The sequence below is a fragment of the Vombatus ursinus genome, unplaced genomic scaffold (assembly GCF_900497805.2).
Source record: "Vombatus ursinus unplaced genomic scaffold, bare-nosed wombat genome assembly UNPS02014791.1, whole genome shotgun sequence".
NCBI classification, from domain to species: Eukaryota; Metazoa; Chordata; class Mammalia; order Diprotodontia; family Vombatidae; genus Vombatus; species Vombatus ursinus.
In genome coordinates, this window is record NW_020954569.1 from 5,116,873 (window position 1) to 5,137,965 (window position 21,093).

A 21,093-nucleotide genomic window follows, 5' to 3' on the forward strand; every position below is an offset into this window, starting at 1 on the left:
CTTTTAGATAGCTTTAATTATTAAAAAGTTTTTCTCTACTTCAAATCTAAATTTGTCATTTTGTAACTTCTACCTTTTGTTAATTAGTTGTGCCCTTTGGTCCCAAGCACTTTGTATCCTCATACTTTTTCAAAGAATAGCCCTATAGGTTATTAAGCCCATTAAACCAAATATGCCCAGTTCTTTTAACTAATTGTTGTATGGCATAGTCTCGTGTTCTGAAGGACCTTTATCATCCCAGTTAGTTTCCTCTGGATGATCTGTAGGTTATCAATGGCCTTTTAAACGCATATTTAAATTTAAATTCTATCAATTTATTTTTTAGTGATTTCAAAATGACTTCTTTTTGGAATATCTTATGTAGAAATGATGATATTTTTCTTTTCAACAGCAATCTTTTACTATGTTTAACATAGAATTAATACTGCAAGAGAATTGAATTGAGCTATAATTTCTCAGGGTCACATTAAAGAGCCTAACATCTTGTGCTCTTCTTTTGGTGGACACCATTTTTAAACTAGAAAAATCTTTTTAAAAAATGCATCAGTGTATTCTTGTTCAACAGGTGTTATTGAAAAGTTGTGTGTAAAGCAGATTTCTACAAATTGAATTCACCAGGGGGACATAATATTTAAAAGATTTCCTTGGTAACAAACCTTTGTAAAACAAAGAATTCTTTTAATATTAAAACATTGACCACTTATTCTTCTGTTTTGTAAGTTCTGAATTTTAGAAAGTGAAACATATTACTTGGGCACAGAATTCTTAATTAAAAACTAAAGACTGACGGTATTTTCTTGATGAAATCTTATCTGCTTTTCAAGGTCTTTACTTTCTGTATTAAAGGGACCATGGCTTTTCTCTGCCCTCATGCCACTTTGCAGAATCATTTGGTTATTTCCCTTGGTTTGATAGGTGTCTTCTAATCAAGAGTCCTCTGATGATATTGAATTTCATTTTGGAAATTTGCTTCCAGGTATTCATTTAGGGCATAGTTAAAATATATCTATTCACTTTAACATCACAGGATTTCACTAATAAGTTGATTTAATGCTAATTTAATTCCACTTTTTTTATTGTGGATAAATTTGAGTAAAACCTCAACCTGTGTATTTCTTAATCTTACATTTCAAGTTACTTATAATTTGATAGAATGGTGTGTTTCCATGCAGCACTGGGAAGTATGTTAATTTTACCTGACAGACTAGATTAGTAAGGATGGTGATTGGAAGGTCTTGAGAAAAATTGACCATAATCAAACTTCATTTATTTTTAGAGTTTCAGGTGTGTTATTTATGAGACTTAGTAATTAATTTTCATCTCCAGTAAACATTGTGAAAGAGATTTACTTTTTTGTTAAGTGAAAAGTTGCTTTATCTTCTTGGGGAATTAATAGCAAATAGCAAAAGCCTGTGGTGAGCAAAATTAGAAAAGTTTCTGTAGTGAGGTCTCTTTATTTGGAAGCACATTGATAACAACAAATGTGATGGTGGTTTTAAGCTTTTCTATCAAAAACAGCTTTGTGTATTAAACCCTTTAAGAGAGCGAGAACGGGAGAGGGACAGGGACAGACACAGGCACCGGGAAAGCCGAAGATCCCCATCTCCAGACAGATCCTACAAAAAAGAGTATAAGCGAACCAGCAGGTAAGATTAAAGGGGTTGGCTTTGGAACCAGTATTAAACTAGGAAAACCTAATTGTTTTCACTCTAGATATGTAATATTATAAAATAACATAACCCAACATTAGGTCCAAGTTTAAAATCTATTCAAACTTGTTTTTGAAGATCTAGAACAACTATTAACTTTGGAGATCTCTAACCATCAGAGTATAATGGTCTTAAAACTTTTCAAATGCATATTTGTTATGAAAATTCTGAAAGTAAAGCATTTATTCCCTCTTTGAAAGTCCATTATTTACCTGCATTAAAATGGTATTAATCAGTGGTAGTTACTAAATACTCTTAAAATGTCTCTGTCTAATGAGAGTTGTGGCTTAAACTCTATTGGAAATGTAGGGGTATAGAGGGGCAGCATTTAAGGGCAAAATTATCAGTGAATAGCCATGAACATTTGATTACAAAACTGAGAATAAGTATATAGCTCTTAAAATGTACAGAATGCTGTTAATTTTGACTACAAAAGTTTTTTTTTTCCCTTCTTTCTTGATGAAGCCGATCTCCAAGTAGAGAGAAGAAGAGAACTCGATGGGAAGATGACAGAGATCGATGGGTTGACAATCAGAATTCTGGCAAAGAAAAGAGCTACACCTCAATTAAGGACAAAGAGCCAGAGGAGATCATGCCTGACAAAAATGAAGAAGAAGAAGAGGATCTGCTTAAACCGGTCTGGATTCGTTGTACTCATTCAGAAAGTTACTATTCTAATGACCCCATGGATCAAGTGGTATGTCTGAAATGGAGGGGGAATGTTTTGCATGTATTAATTATTTATCATGGTTATAAAGAAGCCATTTTCCCAGAGATGAACTTGAGAATTAGACATTTTAAGGTTTACATGCATTAATACATAAAAGACTTCTGTGTTCTCTACCACCCCACAGCCTCTTAATTTCATAATTTTGAAGGTGGGAACTTCCTGCTTTTTTCTCATTTTGTACATTTTGTAAACAGCTTCCTGTATAAGAATAAGTATAGAACAATTGCCAAAGTGGATGCTTAAGGAAGAATAAGAGTTTGTCTCTTAGGGACAAGAAAATAATAATGAATAGTTTCCCATAGCAGTTCTCCATTTTCATCTCAAAATCCTGTGGTAGCATCCTCTGCACTGCCCCCTTTCCCTCAGTCTTCAACAAAAACAAAAATGGTTCTTCCTCTCTTGGCCAACCCTTCTATATTAGCACTTGATTCTATCCTGTCCTGTCATGTCCAGAAAATTGCAATATCTCTCTCTTCAATATTTAACCTCTCCCTATTTACTAATTCCTTACTTACTGCCTTCAAACAGTTTTCAGTATCTCCCATTCTAAAAATTTCTTTACAAGGCCTTACTATCTCAAGGTATTATCTCATATCTCTCCTCTCTTTCAAAACCAAACTTCTAGGGGAACAAACAAAACAAAACAACTCACTATATGTGCTACCTCCATTTCTCTTACTCCTCAATCCTTTGCAGTTTCCTTTAAATCACTCACCTTAAAGTACCCTCTTTAAGATCTCTATTGATCTCTTTCTTGCCAAATCTGATTGGTCTTTCAGTTTTAATCTTTCTCCCCGTTTTCTGCATTTGACAGTGTTGACCACTGTCTTCCAGATACTTTGTCCTCTCTGAGTTTCATCATCTTTCCTCCAATCCATTCCTTCTTCCAAACTTCCCTATTTTAATCAAAGCACCACCACCCTTCAAGGCTCCCACGTTTGTAATCTCAACATTATCCTTTAGTCCACTATCCCTTGCCATTTCCACCTTCCCATCTTTTATCTCCCATCTCTTCTCTCTGCTACTCACCTAGATTTTGGCAAGAGTGTCCTAATTGGTCTCCTTGCTTCAAGTCTCTCAGCCACTCCAGTGTGTCCTACACACTGCTACCAAAGTAATTTTCCTTAAGTATAGTAGTAGGGAGTGGAAGAATAAGAAAGTTTCAGGCAGGGGATGTTAACAGAAAACAATATCACAAGACCAGGAGATACTGTTGCCATTAGATTTATTATAAGAAAAATGAACATACATGTGGAACTCTAAGCCAGGGCAGAGTTTACACTCCATACAGAAGTTTGCATATTTATGACAGTACGACCAAGAAAGGAGGAGAAAACAGAAATTCCCTCCTAAAGGGGAGTGGCATGGAAGGAGGAAAGGTACAGTAAAGGTAGGAAAAGGACAAAACCCCTCCCAAAGGAGAAGAACAAGATGGCCAAAATGGCATTCTTTTCCTTGGGAACTGCTGGAGCACAGAGATGTAATGGTCTGCTTATGCACAAGGGTCGCAGCTGCGCAAGCAGTTTCTCAGCCTAGTACAGACTGACTAGTAAGCCTTTTTTGTTTCTCAAGGGCACACAGAGAGTCCAGCTTGGGATGCAAACACCAAATTATGTCAGCTCAGGGGGTACTTTGTCCTTGACACATTCAGGGCCTACTGCATTCTCCAGGTCCAGTGTTTCTGGAAAATATGGCAACTCAAAAAGACCTGTTCAGGGAACCCCTTAATATTCCTTAAATGTTAGGAGAAAATGCCTGGAGCTGAGAAATGTAATGTCTTGTTCGTGCAACAGCCAGGACACCACTGTCTGTGGATTGAAGAGGACTTGCTGGGGAGTAAGGAGGCTTCCTTTAAGTCTCGTCCCAGCTAAAGTCTCACCTTCTATAGGAAACCTTCCCTAACCCCTCATAATTCCAGTGCTTTCTTTCTGTTAATTATTTCCTGTTTGCCCTGTCTGTAAGCTTGATTTGTGTATATTTGTTTGCATGTTGTCTTCCCCATTAGAAGAGCATGACTTGAGGACATGAACTATCTTTTGCTTCTTTTTATGTTCTTATTGCTTACCAAAATGTCACATAGAAGTTGCTTAATACATGTTTGTTGATTGATATCAAACCCTAGATTATTGAGTAACATTGTTTCTCATTCTCTCTTTTTTAGTTGGTTCCATTAGTCTGTCTTTTTATTTTATTTTGTTTATTTATTTATTTTGCTTTTTGGTGAGGCAGTCGGGGTTAAGTGACTTGCCCACGGTCACACAGCTAGTAAGTGTCATGTGTCTGAGGCTAGATTTGAACTCAGGTCCTCCTGACTCCAAGGCTGGAGTTCTATCTACTGTGTCACCTAGCTGCCCTTGTCTTTCTATTTTTTAACCAAGGTGATGTGGTTTTGATGACTGCTGCTTTATAATTTGAAGTCTAGAAGTGCTATTCTTCCTTCAACCCCCTTTTTTTTTCCCCCATTATTTCCCTTGATATTGTATATCTTTTTCTTCAGGTTCTTTATCCTCATTCCTTTTCTTCTTCAGGTCATGTTGTTTTCTTTCAGCTTCTTTTCAAATTCCCCCAAATATTTCCACATTTCTTTTCCCCAAGTTAAATCCCTAGTCGTCTTCACAAGTCCAAAGTGCTTTTTCCCCGCCTCCTAATTCAGCCCAAGTCCTCTCTTCCTGTGTTATTTTTCAAACCTCTGTCATGGAAGCCAGAATTCAAAGTCTGAGCAAATAGCTTAACAGGAAGAACTTTTTTTTTCCTTTTTTATTCATCTGTAATGCTCTTGGGTGTATATGAACTTTTAAAATCCTAAGAGGGAATGGGAGGATGGCAATACCAAAGTTTCTACTTTAATCTTTTTTCTTTTTTTTATTAACAGATATAACATTTTCTCATTATCACTGTTAGATAACTTACAGGATTGGTGTTTTTCACTATTTTTGTCATCCTAAGAAAATATTAGCAGTAAATTGTCAGAAGTAAGAGATTTTGTTTTTAAATTTATAGAGTAGAAACTGGTATTTTGGTATGAAATAACAGGCCTATTATATTATCTAAGTTAATTTGTTAATACTACCAATTTTTTGGTGTATGTTTTTCTTTAAGGGAGATTCTACAGTTGTTGGGACAAGTAGGCTCCGAGACCTGTATGAAAAGTTTGAAGAAGAATTAGGGAAGAGGCAAGCAAAAGCCAAAGCTGTGAGACCCCCATGGGAACCACCCAAGACCAAACTAGATGAGGATTTAGGTAAGTCCTTGGGAAGGATTTGTACTTGAATTTTTGAAAGTATCTTTTTTAAGCCTAAACAGACTATTTCAATTCTTGAAAATTTTCTTAATGTTAAAATTGAGAGAATTTTTTTTATTGTTAATGATAATAGTAATAGATCACATTCCATAGTGTATCCTTGCTTCACAACAACACTATAAGAGATGGTACAAAATTTAATCCACGTTTAACAAATCTTTAGGTGCCTCTAATGTATAAGGTGCTGTTATAACAGCAAAATACTAAGTCCAGAGTAAAATAGTCTCTTTTTTCACAATATATTGGGAGATAAAAACTAGCACATTTGAGAGGATAAAAAGAATACTAATATCTGCTATGGTCAGGGATGATTTCATGGAAGAAATTAACCTTTGTTCAGCCCTGAAGGAAGGCTCTAGGAAACAGATGTGAGGAACAGGTATACTCCACTTTACCTTATGTACAGCCATGGGGATGAGAAATGGAATGTTAAGTTCAGTGGTCATTTTCTCTGGAACTTAAAAGTCCCAGAAGGGAAGTTGGAAGAAATAAGAAAGGTGGGTTGGAATCAAATTGGGAAGGACCTTAAGTATCAAGCTTAGGAGTTTATACTCTACCCTAGAGGTAATGGGGAGCCACTGAAGTTTTTGAAAAGGAAAGTACTGTAGTATCTGACTTGTGTTGGTGGAACTGTTCCTTGTATGGCTTATGGATCAGAGAGAAAAGAGACTGGATGCAGGAAGAACAGTTAGGAACTTATTGTAGTAATACTTATTGCAGTAAAGTAAGTGGTAATGAGGGCCTTAAGAAGGATGATAGCTATTTGAGTATAGAGAACGGGCATATATGAGATGTTGTGGAACTAAAATGGTTAAGACTAGGTATCTGATTGACTCTGAAGGGTGAGCAGGAAGAAAGAATGGAAGATGACTTTGAGGTTATGAACCTTGTGCCTGGTAGAAGGATAGTGGCCTCATCTTAAGTAGGGAAGTTTGGAGGTAGGATAAGTTTAGAAGGAGAGTTAATAAATTCTGTTTTAGATATATTGACTTTGAGATGCCTAAAACATCTCGGTAGCAATGTCCAACAGGGAATTGATGGTATAGGACTAATGTTAAAGTGAAAGAAAAGGGCTAGATTTATAGATTTGCAAGTTATCTTCTTAGAGAAGATTCATTTCATGAGAGTTGATAAGAAAATCACCAAGCAGGAGAGAAAGAGAGAAAGGAGAAAAGGAAGAGAATGAGGTCCAGGACAGAGTCCTGGGGGATACCCTATCCCTTTCATGAACAAAACGATGGTTGATCTAGCAAAGGAAGCTAAAAAGGAATGGTCAGGCAACCAGGAAAGAGTGGTATCCCTGAAGCCAAGGAATGAAAGGATGTTCAAGAGCAAAGGAGTGTCAGTATTGTCAAAAAACTTCAAGAGGTTAAAGGAAGATGGGGATTCAGAAAAATCCATTCAGTTTAGCATTTTATTGATAAATCATTAATAACGGCTGCGATCTTTTAGTATAGCCACTGCGAGGTCTTGTGTAATTTTAACTGTGGCTCTGCCATGTTTGAATTGTTTTTTTCTTGTTGCTTGTATTATTTTCTCCTTAACCTGGGAGTTCTGGAATTTGGCTATGATATTCCTGGAGGTTTTCCTCATAGAATCTCTTTTTCAGGTGGTGATTGGTGGATTTTTCTATTTCTACTTTCCCCTCTTCTGCCAACACTTCTTGTATTATTGTATCAAGATTCTTTTCTTGATTGTAGCTTTCAGGTAGTCCAATTCTTTTTTTTTTTCTTCTTGGTGAGACAGTCGGGGTTAAGTGACTTGCCCAGGGTAACACAGCTAGTAAATGTCAACTGTCAGAGACTGGATTTGAACTCAGGTCCTCCTGACTTCAAGGCTGGAGCTCTATCCACTGTGCCACCTAGCTGCCCCTAGTCCAGTTATTCTTAGGTTTTATCTTCTTCATCTGTTCTCCAGATCATTTGTTTTTCTTATGAGATGATTCACTTTCTCTTCTATTTTTTCATTCTTCATATTTTATTTTATTATTTTTTGGTCTCATAACTTTGCTGGCTTCACCTTGCCCAATTCTAATTTTCAAGGAGTCACTTTCTTCTTTAAGATTCTGGTTCTCCTTTTCCAGTTGGTTGAGTTTCTTTTCATAATATTGTTTTTCTTGGATTATTCTTACTTTTTTTTTTCTCTCAATCTCTCTTATTTGATTTTTGAAGTCTTTTTTGAGTTCTTCTGTGAATTCTTTTTGGGGAGGTGACTGTTCGATGTGACTCTTTGGGGTAGGGGAGACTTCGTTTTCTTCAGTATCCTCCTCTGAACATGAACCCTGATCTTCTCTATTCCCATAGTAACTGTCTGTGGTTGGGTTCTTTCTCCTTTGCCTGCTTGGTGGTTTTTTGGTTTTGTTTTGTTTTTTAATTTCTAGCATCTTGTTTTATAATCACAATCCTGCGGTGTGGGAGATGGTGCCTCTGGCCTCAGTTTCTTCTTGTTATTTTTTGAGCTTTGTCCTGAGCCCAATATCTGCACATCTTTCCCCCTCCAAGCCACAGGTAGCACACGCCTGCCCCCCCCCAGTGCACTATGTTGGAAATGCTCTAGATCCCTGAGAACCCTCCAGTGGCTATAACCTTCAGTTCTCCCCTCTGGCCTAGAACTGAGACCAATAACTCAGGTCTCTTGTAAGTATCCACAGCCAGCAGCATCCCCGCCCCACTGCTTCTGCACTCACCAGTCATTTGCTGGTTCTTTCTTGCCCAGGACCATGTCTTGGCAGCACAGCTGGGCCTGGCGTCCCTTGTCAGCAAAGGTTCCCTCAGTCTTCCCCTGCTCAGGCCCCCAACTCCCCACACTGTCCAGGAGGTGAAAATTCCTGTGGCTGAGGTGGAGGCTACCTCCCAACCCAGATGCCCCCAGGGCTTGCCACTTGCTATTTCAGCTGAGCTAGCCTAGAGTTGTTTCCACTTCACTCACACCAAACCTCTGTCCTGGGATCTTTGGATTTTCTCTAGTGGTCCTAGGTGGACCACTGTTCTGTCCCAACTCTTGATTATTTTTGCTGCTCTAAGTTCACCCTGAGGCATTCTTTTGTCTTGTTTGTGGAGGAAATCTGGAGAGTTTGGAATTTTCTGACCTACCCCAACATCTTCCCAGAATCCTCTCCCTCAGAACTGTGTATAAATCTTGCCTGGGGTATACTGGCTGGGTGCTTATGTGCAACTTTAACCTCTCTGAGGCTCAGTTTGTTCATATGTAAAATGGGCATGATAACTATGTACTTCATAAAATTATTATAGATTATTACAGATTAATATCTGTAATTGTAATAAAGTAAAAAAATTCTAAGCTTTTAATGTCTGTTTTTAATAGTGCCTTCCTTCTCAGACTACCTTATATTTAATTCTTTTGCATATATTTATGGTCATTTACTTGATATTTATCCTGTTTATATTTTTATATGTTCTTCTTGTCTCCTTCATTAGAATACAAACTCGTTGTGAGTAGGGATTATTTCATTCTTTTTGTTTATATCCCATTTTACTTTGCACAGTGCCTTTCATTGAATAGGCACTCAATAAACACATGCTGGTTGATTGTTACTATATTTAAAATAATGAGTAATGAATAGTAGTCTCTTGTGTAACACCACTGTTAAGATGGCCACCTGGCATTTGATTGGATACATGTAGTGTTTTGCTAGACAACTTAAATTGTTAGAATGTTCTCTTATATTGTAGCAAAATTTGCCTGCACAAAATTGTGCCCATGGTTCCCAGTGCTACCTGTATAGCCATACAGTATGTTTCATTCTTCTCTCATAGAATATAACTAGGTCCTCATTAGTGTGAATAATGAATCTCATGAAATGGTTACATATATTCAAATCCACACTATTCAAAGTTATAATCATACAAAATATGATTATTAATTTCACTTCAATGGAAATATGCAGTCCAAATTTGGATAAATGCAAGTACTTCATGAAATTCATTATTCACACTAATCAGGACCCCACTGTAGCTCTTCAGATATTTGAGGGCAGCTGTTATGTCCCCTTTTAAGGCTTCTATTCTTTAGTCTAAGTACACTTCTAAGACTGGAATCTAGGCTTTCTGTGCCCACGTACAGTGGTTTGTTTTTTTTTTTTTAATTCTATTCTATACCATTTTTTATGCCAAATGAGTAGACTACACCCCTTGGCTTTGCTGAATCTCTGTTATAATTGTTCATTAACTCTTTTATTGTGTTTAGCCTTTATACATATGAATCTTGTTTTTGCAACTAAATTGCAGGCTCCACAAGAGTATGGACTGGAGAGAAATAAGACCGGGTTATTACCTATCACAGTACCTAACATAGTGCTATGTATATTATGTATGTGATGGGGATTCAGTAATATTTATTGAATGTTACTTTAAAATCTAAAGTTTAGATGTTTCAGTCACTTGGAAGTCTCTTACACTTGGCCACCCTTCTCTACTCACCCATTGTTATATTAGATAGCTCCAGCGAATCTGACTGTGATTCTGATGATGATAGCAGCTGTTCCAGCAGCTCAGACTCTGATGTTTTTGATGTAATTGCTGAAATCAAACGCAAAAAAGCCCACCCTGATCGACTTCATGAAGAACTCTGGTATAATGACCCAGGACAGGTTTGTATGCTTATTTTTAAACTATTTTAAACTAGAGGGCTTTGATGTGATTGGTGACTGTTCTCTTCTGCACATTTCTGATGAGGTGTGCTCAGCAGTGCTGGCAAAATTCTACTTCCAGCATGCCATATGTTATTTAAAACTTGTTTGTTGGGGGGCCGCAAGGTGGCACGGTGGATAGAGCACTGGCCCTGAAGTCAGGAGGACCTGAGTTCAAATCCGGCCTCAGACCAAACACTCAACACTTACTAGCTGTGTGACCCTGGGTAAGTCACTTAACCCCAATTGCCTAAAAACAAAACCCCCCCCCAAAAAAAAATAAAACAAAAAAAAAACTTGTTTGTCTTTTTGGCTTCAAAATTTGGCTCACGACCAAATTGCAGAGACATGATTTTCTGAGTCATCCTTGACTGTGTGTAAGTTCCGAGCTGTGATTCATTGTAACCCATTAGATTGTCTTTGAAGACACTTTGGACAAGTACCTTAGTAGATAAATTATCTTCTGGCTGCTTATACTATTTTGTTTTGGGCTTGACAGCTACATTTCTTGGGAGAAACTTAGAGATACTTTCTGTAGCTTTGATTCTGTGTATCTGTGCTTTGCTCTCTAATGCCAGTTATTCAATAAAATTTTTTTGTGATTTCCAAAAATATGGTATCCAGTCTTTTTGTTATACTTTGTTTTGGGGAGGTGGATTGTATGTCTTAGGTTCTTTTATCTCTTTAATTTTTTGAATTTTTCAAACAAGGGGTTCTAATGGCTTATATTTTTTTCTAATATTCTGATTACAGTCATTACTGAGTTATCTTCTAGAGATTTCTGCTCATACTTTTTACCTCATATTATTTCTTCACATTTGAAGGTTTTTTTATTTACCTATTTCTTTATTGTCTTTGCTGCTTTTTTGCCTCTAAGCATTTCTTCCTAATACTTTTTTTTCTTTTCACTGCTTTTTGTTGTTCTTTTAATTTATTTGGCATATTTAATATTTTGAAGTGATGAAGGGAAGTAAGCTGAGGAAAGAGCCGATTTCTTTCTCATTCATCTTGCCAGAAGGTTCTCCCCAACTGAGAATTTTTTAAAAGACAAGATATAAACAAGGTCAAGTAACTCAGGATAAATGCAGAAGTATTTTAAGGAATTTGTTAGGAACATTGAAATCCAGAAGGATCCAAGCCTGGTGATAAAAGCCAAGGTCAAGAAAATTTTTAGCTAGAGTGGGAGCAAAAGGATAATTGAAGAGAGAACCACTACATGAGGTGGATGAAATGAAGGTAATGTACGATGACGAGATGACTAGATGAGAAGCAAATCTGTTTGTTTTCTCTTTCATAGAGAGTGATCTTTGGACTGAAAGGATAGTAGAAAACTATTCCTCAAATAGTAGAAGCCCAGATTAGGTGAAGACTTGGTTAGATAGCATGTAGCTACCATCTGGGTGTTAAAGTCACTAGGCACAGAAAAACTACATCTTAGTGTTTGGGAAGAGCTGGCAGTTATTACTAAAGTGTGATTAGGGAGCTTTGAAAGAATTTGGAAATTGAGAAAATGACTCGACTGGATAAAGACAAATGTCTTTATTTTCAAGGAAAGGAGGCTAGTGTTTTGCAATCTGTAGGCCAATGAATTTGACTTCTATTCCTGTCCAAAATCTAGAACATATTATTAACAGGATGGTTTATGAAGACTTAGGGAAGCAGTAATAACTAAAAGACACTGTGGCTTCACCAAGCAAAGATTATGCCAGACTAACCTAATTTATATTTTTAGTAGAATACATAGATTCATTTACAATAGAGATTCATGTATAAGAGGAATTAATTTATATGGGGATATAGTATATTTAAATTTTATCAAGTCAGTTGACAAAGTCATTCTTTGTTTATGGACAAGATGTAGAAGTGTGTACTAAAGTGATGGTATGACTTAGGTAGGTTTGGAACTAGTTCAGTGATTACATTCAAAAGCCATTGAAAGGTTGAACCCAGAGTCAGCTTGGTGGAAGTCCCTAGCAGATAATTTTAGGAATCTATACTTGACCTATCCCTGTTTAACATTTTTATCAGTGATATGCTTGAAAGCAGAGAAGGCATTTTTGCCAAAATAGTAAATGCCATGAGCCATGGAGGAGTGACAAACACTTTGGACTACAGTGTTTGGGTGCAAAAAGATTTCTCAGCAGGCTACAGAAATGGGTCATATAAAATAGGAGGAAATGCTAAAAGGAACAAGTGTGAAGGTCTGCAATTTATTTTTTATGTTAATTTTATAAGTATATAAACATAAATATGTTATAGATTATAAATAATTTTATAAATAAAATAAATTCTTTTATAAATGTAAAATAAAACATTTTATAAATAAAAGAGATGTGGCTATGAATAACATTTGGGATTGTTAATGGATTGTAAATCCAGCATAAGTCAGCACTCTGATGTGTGATGAACTATTGGTTAATATTAAGAGATATATTGTCCAGAAATAGGGCAGATATAATTCCATTATACTCTGACTTCATCACATCCTTTCTGTAGTATTATGTTCAGTTCTGGGTACCACAATTTAGGAAAGACATAGACGTATCTAAAAGAAGGTGAGAATGATAAAATAGAAAGATTTTAGAACATATTCTAGGAGGACAGGGCAGCTAGGTGGTGCAGGGGATATAGTTCAGGCTTGGAGTCAGGAAGACTCATCTTTCAGAGTTCAGATTTGACCTCAGGTATTTCATAGCTATGTGACCCTGAGCAAGTCATTTAACCCTCTCTGCCTCACTTTCCTCATATGTCAGATGAGCTGGAGAAGGAAATGGGAAACCATTCCACTCACTATCATTGCCAAGAAAACCCCAAATGGGTTCACAAAGAGTTAGGCATGACTGAAAAAAAAAAACTGAACTGAATAGGAGGATAGTTTGGAAGAACTAGGAATGTTTAGCCTCTAGAAGAGAAGACTTAGTGGGTAGGAAAGTGCTTTATAGCTGTCTTCACATATTTGAAGGTCTATCATTGAAAAGGGATTAGACTTAGAATCATTGTATTTTAGATTTTGAGATGAAGAGAAGAGGGCAAAATTAGGAGCAATGGGTGGAAATGTGAGAGAGAGCTTAAGATTGATTGAGATTTAGTTCTAGTCTAAGGAAAAATTCCTAATATTTTATTCTATCTAAAAATGAAACAAGAGGTTGCCTTGGAAATTGGTGAGTTTCCTCCATTGCTTGTCCTTATTAATTTTATCAATCGCATGTCTGAAAGCAGAAGATGGATAATCCCTTATGGACACTAAAGAAAGAATTCTTAGGAAGTCTGGTTTGTAGGATTATACGTTTATAACTAGAAGAGATAAAATAGCTATATCTACATAACTTTCATTTGGAAAATAATCATGATCAGAGCAGTTAATAATTGATTAATTTTTCCCATGTCTGTGTTTTGTTTGTCTATTACATACTCTCAAGGGGACAGAGATTATATGTTGTAGGTAATAGCATTGTGCCTCTCATGTAGTGGATGTCTTAGAAACACTTAATGTACAAATGACCTTGCTCAGTGTTAAACTACGCGCCAAATGAGACTGGGAGGTAAAACATAAGTTTAAAACCTATAATACATTCAGAGTTTCTCTGGTTCTGAAAGGTACATTCCTAATTCTGGTTGAAAGTGATTCAGATTTAAAAATCTTCAGGTCACCTTCAAGTTGTTCTAGTTGTTCCAGAGTCAAAATTATATTAGTTCTTTGTGGAAAAGTACATTTTTCATAAAAATAAGTAGTTGTGGAAATATGTAGAGAGGTTTAGAGTAAAAGGGGGCAAAGAAGTATACTGATATTGGTATTTCCTCCTTGGTTGCCCAGATAACACTCAGAGTTAATATTGCTATTTGGTTTTCTTTTATCAGACTATATGTGGATACTTTGCAGCTTTATGGGTTTTAGAGTATCCACTTAATCTTCTGTCCCTGACAAGCTCTCAGGGGCTTCAGAACCGATGATATGAAAACTGAAACCATTTCTGAGACATAATCTTGTATGGGTTTTTTTTTTCCCTTTTTCAGTAAAAATGGAATTCTCTTCTTTCTCTGACAGATGAATGATGGCCCTCTCTGTAAATGCAGTGCAAAAGCGAGGCGCACAGGAATCCGGCACAGCATCTACCCTGGTGAAGAGGTGACTCGTTTGGAACATTAGACTTTAAAGTGCCAGGCTAGTGGGCTGGGCAGGCAAATGCCAATACTTTGCCTCTTCACAAAAGTCATATACATATTTTAAAAATAACTATTGTCTTTAAAAAAATTCTTTAGCTACTGACAAATTCAAAGGAAATTTGAGGTGGAATCTCCCTCAAAATGACTGACTTTTTCACCTTCAAGATGAGTACTTTGGGCAATTTAAGACATTATATTTGATATTTTATTATTTAACTATCCTCTAATAACTGCAAGTGTCGGGATTATCTTAATCAAACAAATTTGCATCATAATTAATGTACACAGAGGGAAAAAATTTAGCTATGGCTTTGAGTTATTGATTTCTTTTCCTTTTTTATTTATTGCTTTTCAGTTAACAAAAAAAAAATCTACTCCCTTCACCTTCTCCCCTTATTGGAAAAAAGAAAAAGAAAGACAAAAACCTTATAAATATGCATAGTAAAAACAAATTCCCATATTGACCATGTCTAAAAATATCCATCTCATTCTGCCCCCTGAGTCCATTATCTCTCAGTCAAGAGGTGGGGAGCATGTTTCATCATTGGTGCACTGGAATCATGGAACATAAATACATTGATCAGAATTCTTAAATCTGAGTTTTTACAGTGTTGTTATTGAATAAAATTGTTCTCTTGCTTCTGCTCACTTTACTCTGCATTAGTTCATACAAATCATCCCTTTTATCATTTTTTGTAATGCACTAATACTCCAATGTATTCACATACTGTAGTTTATTCAGCCATTTCCCCAATTGGTGGCTATTCCCTTAGTTTCTATCTCTTTGCCACTAAAAAGTGAGCTGACGTAAATCAGGCATTAATTTCTAAGAGCAAGTAGAGCTTAATATAAGAAGGATTCATGACAAATTTCTAGAAAAATTAATTGTTTTTGTTTATGTGATTATAGCTATGTGGTTAATGGTTTTCTTTTGTCCGTGATTTTGGTTTATATTTCCTCTCAGTTGCCTTATATTTCTTATCATTTGCACTGTGTGTATGTATAGGGGGTGGGGGTGTGTGTGTGTGTGTGTGTGTGTGTGTGTGTGTATACACACATATACATATGCACATAGACACATACCCACCTCTGATAGTTTATTTTTTCTTACTTCCAGACTCAAACTAGACCTTTGATTTTGGTCTTTCTTTTTCTACCCCTATTCTCCTAGTCAAACTTAGGACCATTCTTAGATTCTTAGGATCATCAATCAGGGTTTGCACAGGCAGGAACCTTAGGGTCATCAAGTCCAACACCCTCATTTGCTTTTTTTCTGTTAGCACAGTTCCTTTCTTTTCATTACTACATTTAAAACTTGAACTAGAGATTAAATCATGTTTTTTTTTCTTTTATTAATTGAATCATATCTAATTTTTTAAAAAGTGGCAAGAACTTTAGAATTTATGTAGGCCAACCATTTCATTTTACACAGAAAGGAGTCAAATCTATCAATGGACTAGCATCTATTAAGCACTTTCTTTGTGCCAGGGACTGTGAAGTGCTAACTATGGATACATAGAAAGGCAAAAAATGTCCCTTTTTTGGGGAGCTTACAGTCTGATGGGGGAGACAACAAGCAAACATTTATTTTAGCAAGATATGTACAGGATAAATTATGGATAGCCTAAGAGGGAAGGCACTGAGAGTAAGGAGAACTGGGAAAGGTTTATTGCCACAAGTGGGACTTATGCTAAGATTTGAAGGAAGTCAGGGAAGCCAGGAAATGGAAATGAGAAGGGAGAGAGGTCCAGGAATGGTGTTCAGCCAGTGTAAAGGCTTGGAGTCAAGAGAGGAAATGTGATGGGGCCAGTACAGCTAGTAGGTCAATGTCATTCAGTCAGAGAGTGAGGTTTAAGAAAATTGGAAAAGTCGAAAGAGACCAGCCAAAGAGAAGATTTTACATTTGATCCTGGTGTTTAAAAGGGAGCCATTGAAATTTGTCGAATGGGAGGGTGACATAGTCAGACCTGTCATTTTTGAACATCACTTCAGCAGCTGGGTGGAGGATGGATTGGAATAAGAAGAAACTTGAGACATAGAGGCCAGTCAGCCGACTGTTGCAATAGCCCAGATATGCAGTGATAAGAACCTGTATCAGAGTGGTAGCAGTGTCAGAGAACAGAAGACAATGAGTTTCAGAGAGGTTAAGTAATTTGTCTAAGGTTACCAGACACTTAGATGTGTCAAGACTTTGCTTTCCTTACTTTTCTCCAAAGGAAAACATATATATGCCCTCTCTTCCCCCTTTCTCAGAAGTTGACTTTTAATAAATTATTCTTATATAATTTTTTTTTCTTTTCAAGCCCATCAAACCCTGTCGTCCTATGACCAACAACGCTGGCAGACTCTACCACTATCGAATTACGGTTTCACCTCCTACAAACTTTTTAGTAAGTACTTAAACATATTCTAGCCATTTAATAAGATAATGTATTGTAGAATCCATTTCTGTAGTTCTCATACTTTGCTTTCTTCTATACTTTATATGATTTTGAAAATAAAGGGCTCTATCACTCATAAAATCTCTCTTATGATTTGATCCCTATAATCTCAGCAACTAAGGTCATTTTATTCTTTGCAAACTCTTAATGGAGCTTAACTAAGGAATACAGACCAAAGTATACTTTTCACTTTATTCTTTTTTAAGGTTTTTTTTCCCCCCTTTGATCTGTTTCTTCTTTCACAGCAGCGACTAATATGGAAATAAGTTCTATATGATAGCACGTGTATAATCTATATCAGCTTACTTACCATTTTAGATTATCTCTCTTGGATCTGTTTTCCAGATTATTTGTTTTTCCAGTGAGATATTTCACATTGTTTTCTGTTTTTTTTTCATTCTTTTGGTTTTGTTTTATTGTTTCTTGATTTCTCATAAAGTCATTAGCTTTCATTAGCTCCAGTCTGATTTTTAAGGAATTATTTTCTTCAATGAGGTTTTGGATCTCCTTTTCCATTTGACCAATTCTACTTTTTAAGGCTTTCTTCTCATTGACTTTTTGGACCTCTTCTACCATTTGGCCTAGTGTGTTTTTTAAGATATTATTTTCTTCAGAATTTTATTGTGTCTCCTTTACCAAGTTGTTGACTCATTTTTCTTTATTTTCTTGTATCACTCTCATTTCTCTTCCCAATTTTTCGTCTACTACTCTTACTTGATTTTCAAAATCCTTTTTGAGCTCTTCCATGGCCTAAGACCATTTTTCTTGGAGCTTTGGAGGTAGGAGCTTTGACTTTTTTGTCTTCTTCTGAGTATGTGTTTTGATCTTCCTTGTCAACATAGTAACTTTCTATAGTCAGCGTTTTATCCCCTTTGTTTGCTCATTTTCCCAGCCTGTTACTTGATTTTTAACTCTTTGTTAAAGTAGGCCTCTGCTTCCAGGTTGAAGGGTGACCTGTCCCAAGCTTCAGGGGTTATGTGCTGCTGTTTTCACAGATACTTCTAGGGACCTGTAAGTTTTCAGTTCTTCCAAGATGGTATGATCTAAGGAGAGGTGTTTGCTACTCTCCTGGCCTGTGCTGTGGTCTGTGAGTGACCACAAACACTCTTTTCTGCCCAGGAACTGTGAGAAGGGTCTCCCCTCCACTGTGGCTACAAGCTCTGCTATGCTAGTGCTTTTCCTCATCGTAGGACTGTCATGTAGGACTGCCACTCAAATCTAAGTATAGACAAAGTAACAGAGTCTTGCCTCACTGCTAACAAAAAGACTCCTATAAACTCCTTCTGACCAGTTGTTTGACCCCATTACCATTTGTGGGCTGAGAGCTCCAGAAGCAGCTGCTGCCACCATTGCTACTGATTCAGTGACTCCTAATGCCTGCTCCTGGTTTTTTGGGTCCAGGACTGTCCTGGCACAGCCTGCGTGGGACTGTGTTCCACGTTTACCCAGGTCCAATAGACCTTTCCTGTTAACTTTCTAAGTTGTCTTTGGTGTCTGTGGACTGAGAGTTCTGGAAATTGCCACTACTGCCAGTGAGTCATTCAACCCAAAGTCTGCTTCTAGTTTGATCAGGCCCAGTCTCCACTGGACTGCGTTCCTCTCTTACCCTTGTGCAACAGATCTTTCCTGCCACCCTTCCAAATTGTCTGGGTCTGAAAATTTCTTTCACTCCATCTTTTTGTGAGTTCTGCTACTCCAGAATTTGTTTAGAGGCATTTTTTGAAGATATTTGAAGGGGTTTGGGAGAGAGCTCAGGCTAGTCCCTGCCTTTATTGTGCCATCTTGGTTCCACCTCCCTTGCCTACCATTTTAAGAAGAGGGAAGGCAGGGAGGGAGAATAATTTGGAACTCAGAATCTTGTAAAAATGCATGCTAAAAATTGTCTTGACATATAATTGGGAAAAAATTCTATTAAAAGAGAAAAACTTTCTGGTTCTAATATCAGTTTATTCCAGCACTGATAATTTTACCTGCAACGTCTTAAATTCAACATGTCCAAAACTGAACTCATCTTTCCCCCCCAAACCCTTCTCTTCCAATTTTCTCTATCGCTTACTATTTCTACTTTATATGAGCCTTAAGACACTGCATCTCCCGATTCCATGCATTTTCACTGACAATCCCCTATGCTTGGACTGTACTTCTTCCTCATCTCTGTCTCCTGGCTACCTTGGTTTTCTTCAAGTCTCAGATAAAATCTCACCTCCTGCAAAAAGTCTGTCCTAGTTCACCTTAACTAGTGCTAATGCCCTTTCTCTCTAAGATTACTTTATATATATCTTGCATATGGTCTTTTCCACTAGAATGTCAGGTCTTTCAGGGCAAAGACTGTTTTTGCCTTTCTTTGTATCCCTAGTCCTTAGCATAGTCCCTGCTATATAGTAATTATTTAATAAATTCTTGTTGGTTGGCTGACTGCTTAGTAAATGTTTGTTGAATTCATTTTACTTCTAGTGGGCTTGAGTTTTCATTGAGAAACAATTCTGGAACAATATATGCTAGCAAATTTTGCAAAGCCTGTATGTGATGTATGTTTTTTAATGTTTTTCCTTCTTAGACTGATAGACCAACTGTTGTAGAATATGATGATCATGAATATATTTTTGAAGGATTTTCTATGTTTGCACATGCTCCTCTGACCAATGTAAGTATATATTCTTTTTTCTTAGAATTCTCTAATATCATGTAGTATTGCTAAAAAAAAAAGCCTCAGGATATTGTGTGCTTTCGCAGTGTGTGAGAGGGTGACATTATTCCTAGTGAGTCCCAGGTTTGGGTTATATGAATTCATATATCTATATATAAATGTCACAGTAACATTTTTAAGATGTGAAAGATTGAAAAAAAGTGGTAACATGGATCAACATGTTAAAGCTATTTTGAGTTTTCTTTTTAAGAAAGATTTTAGAAAAGAGTGAGGCCTTATCTTTGAACTGTGCAAAAGAAAATGAAACCCTTCAGAACATCTCAAGCCTGAGTTAATTTTAGCGAAACCAGATTATTTTTGTGTCCTAAGATCTGTCCTTCTTTGAGAAACTTTCTGAGTTACAGAATCAGTCAATTTTTTAACTACTCCTCACATCACATGTTTGGTACTAAGTTCAAAATGAATTTCTGAATTTCAGTTGAAGGAACACTGTGTTGTGGAAATGTGACAACCTAAGCGATTGAATTATTTATTCTACTCTTTTAGTTGGACTTCGTTATATTAACCTGCTGAAATAGCTGCTTATGTGTTCTGGAGTATAGAATATACCAGTTCTACCATCTATCACATGCTTCGACTCAAAAACACTGCTAAATGGAATTCTTTCCTGATTTGTATATTTGAAAGTCTTTTGCTATTAAGTAAACAAAAAACCAATATGCAGTGTCCCAACACAGTGTGAAATTTTTTTCTAAAACAAAATGAATTAGAAATTGATGGTAAATTATCTGCCTCTATTTTCTTCTTTTCCCCACCTTTTGCAAGGCTTTAATTGCCTCTTTCTGCATTCTTCAGTACTCAGGGTAATTACTTATGACGATACTGCTTGACAAAGATGATTATCTTATTTTATAAACATATTTTTGGTCCAAAGTTTCCCTTTGAGAAGTTGTCTACATCATAAATGTAAAAATCAATATGGTAGTGTTAGCTTTGTAGACATACTTAGGATTACCATGTGTTGAAGAAATTATTGAACTTTCTAAACAATGAAAGGAAATTTTGACCATCATTTGCTAAAAAAATCATCAAAAATCACTGTGCTTTTTTTAGTAGTTGTCTAGTAACATAAACCCTCTTTGCTCAACTACATTGATTGTAAACAGTCATTAAGGTCAACCTTTAGTGCGTATCCTTTTGAAAGCCTTTGAAGAATGTGGATTTAATAGATGATAGGATAATTACCATGAATTCAGATTCAGTTTTAGTCTTGGCTAGAACTAGGCTTTGATTAGACCAGAGAGTTAAAACCTTTACTTCTACCCACTGTTTATACCCAATGTAGAGATAAAGACCTGTTTATACCCAGAATGCTTTTGGCTTTATCATAATTTTAATCTAAGACTATCTGGATAAATGGTGGTTTAGGGCAATGTTTCTTAAACTTTTTCCA

The 21,093-nt window shown here is 36.4% G+C and overlaps 1 protein-coding gene across 7 annotated transcripts in view; it reads left to right on the forward strand.

Moving 5' to 3' along the window:
* DROSHA (drosha ribonuclease III) overlaps window positions 1-21,093 on the forward strand; it is a 112,301-nt gene that overhangs the window by 21,381 nt on the left and 69,827 nt on the right. For all 7 annotated transcript variants that reach the window (XR_003569689.1, XM_027868870.1, XM_027868869.1 and 4 more), the window contains 7 exons: window positions 1,542-1,646; window positions 2,175-2,406; window positions 5,539-5,680; window positions 10,195-10,349; window positions 14,434-14,514; window positions 16,856-16,942; window positions 19,551-19,637. Coding sequence is in view for 6 of the 7 variants with exons in the window: in XM_027868870.1 (XP_027724671.1) it covers window positions 1,542-1,646; window positions 2,175-2,406; window positions 5,539-5,680; window positions 10,195-10,349; window positions 14,434-14,514; window positions 16,856-16,942; window positions 19,551-19,637 (889 nt within the window). In the remaining variant the exon portion in view is untranslated. The remainder of the gene's footprint in view (window positions 1-1,541; window positions 1,647-2,174; window positions 2,407-5,538; window positions 5,681-10,194; window positions 10,350-14,433; window positions 14,515-16,855; window positions 16,943-19,550; window positions 19,638-21,093) is intronic.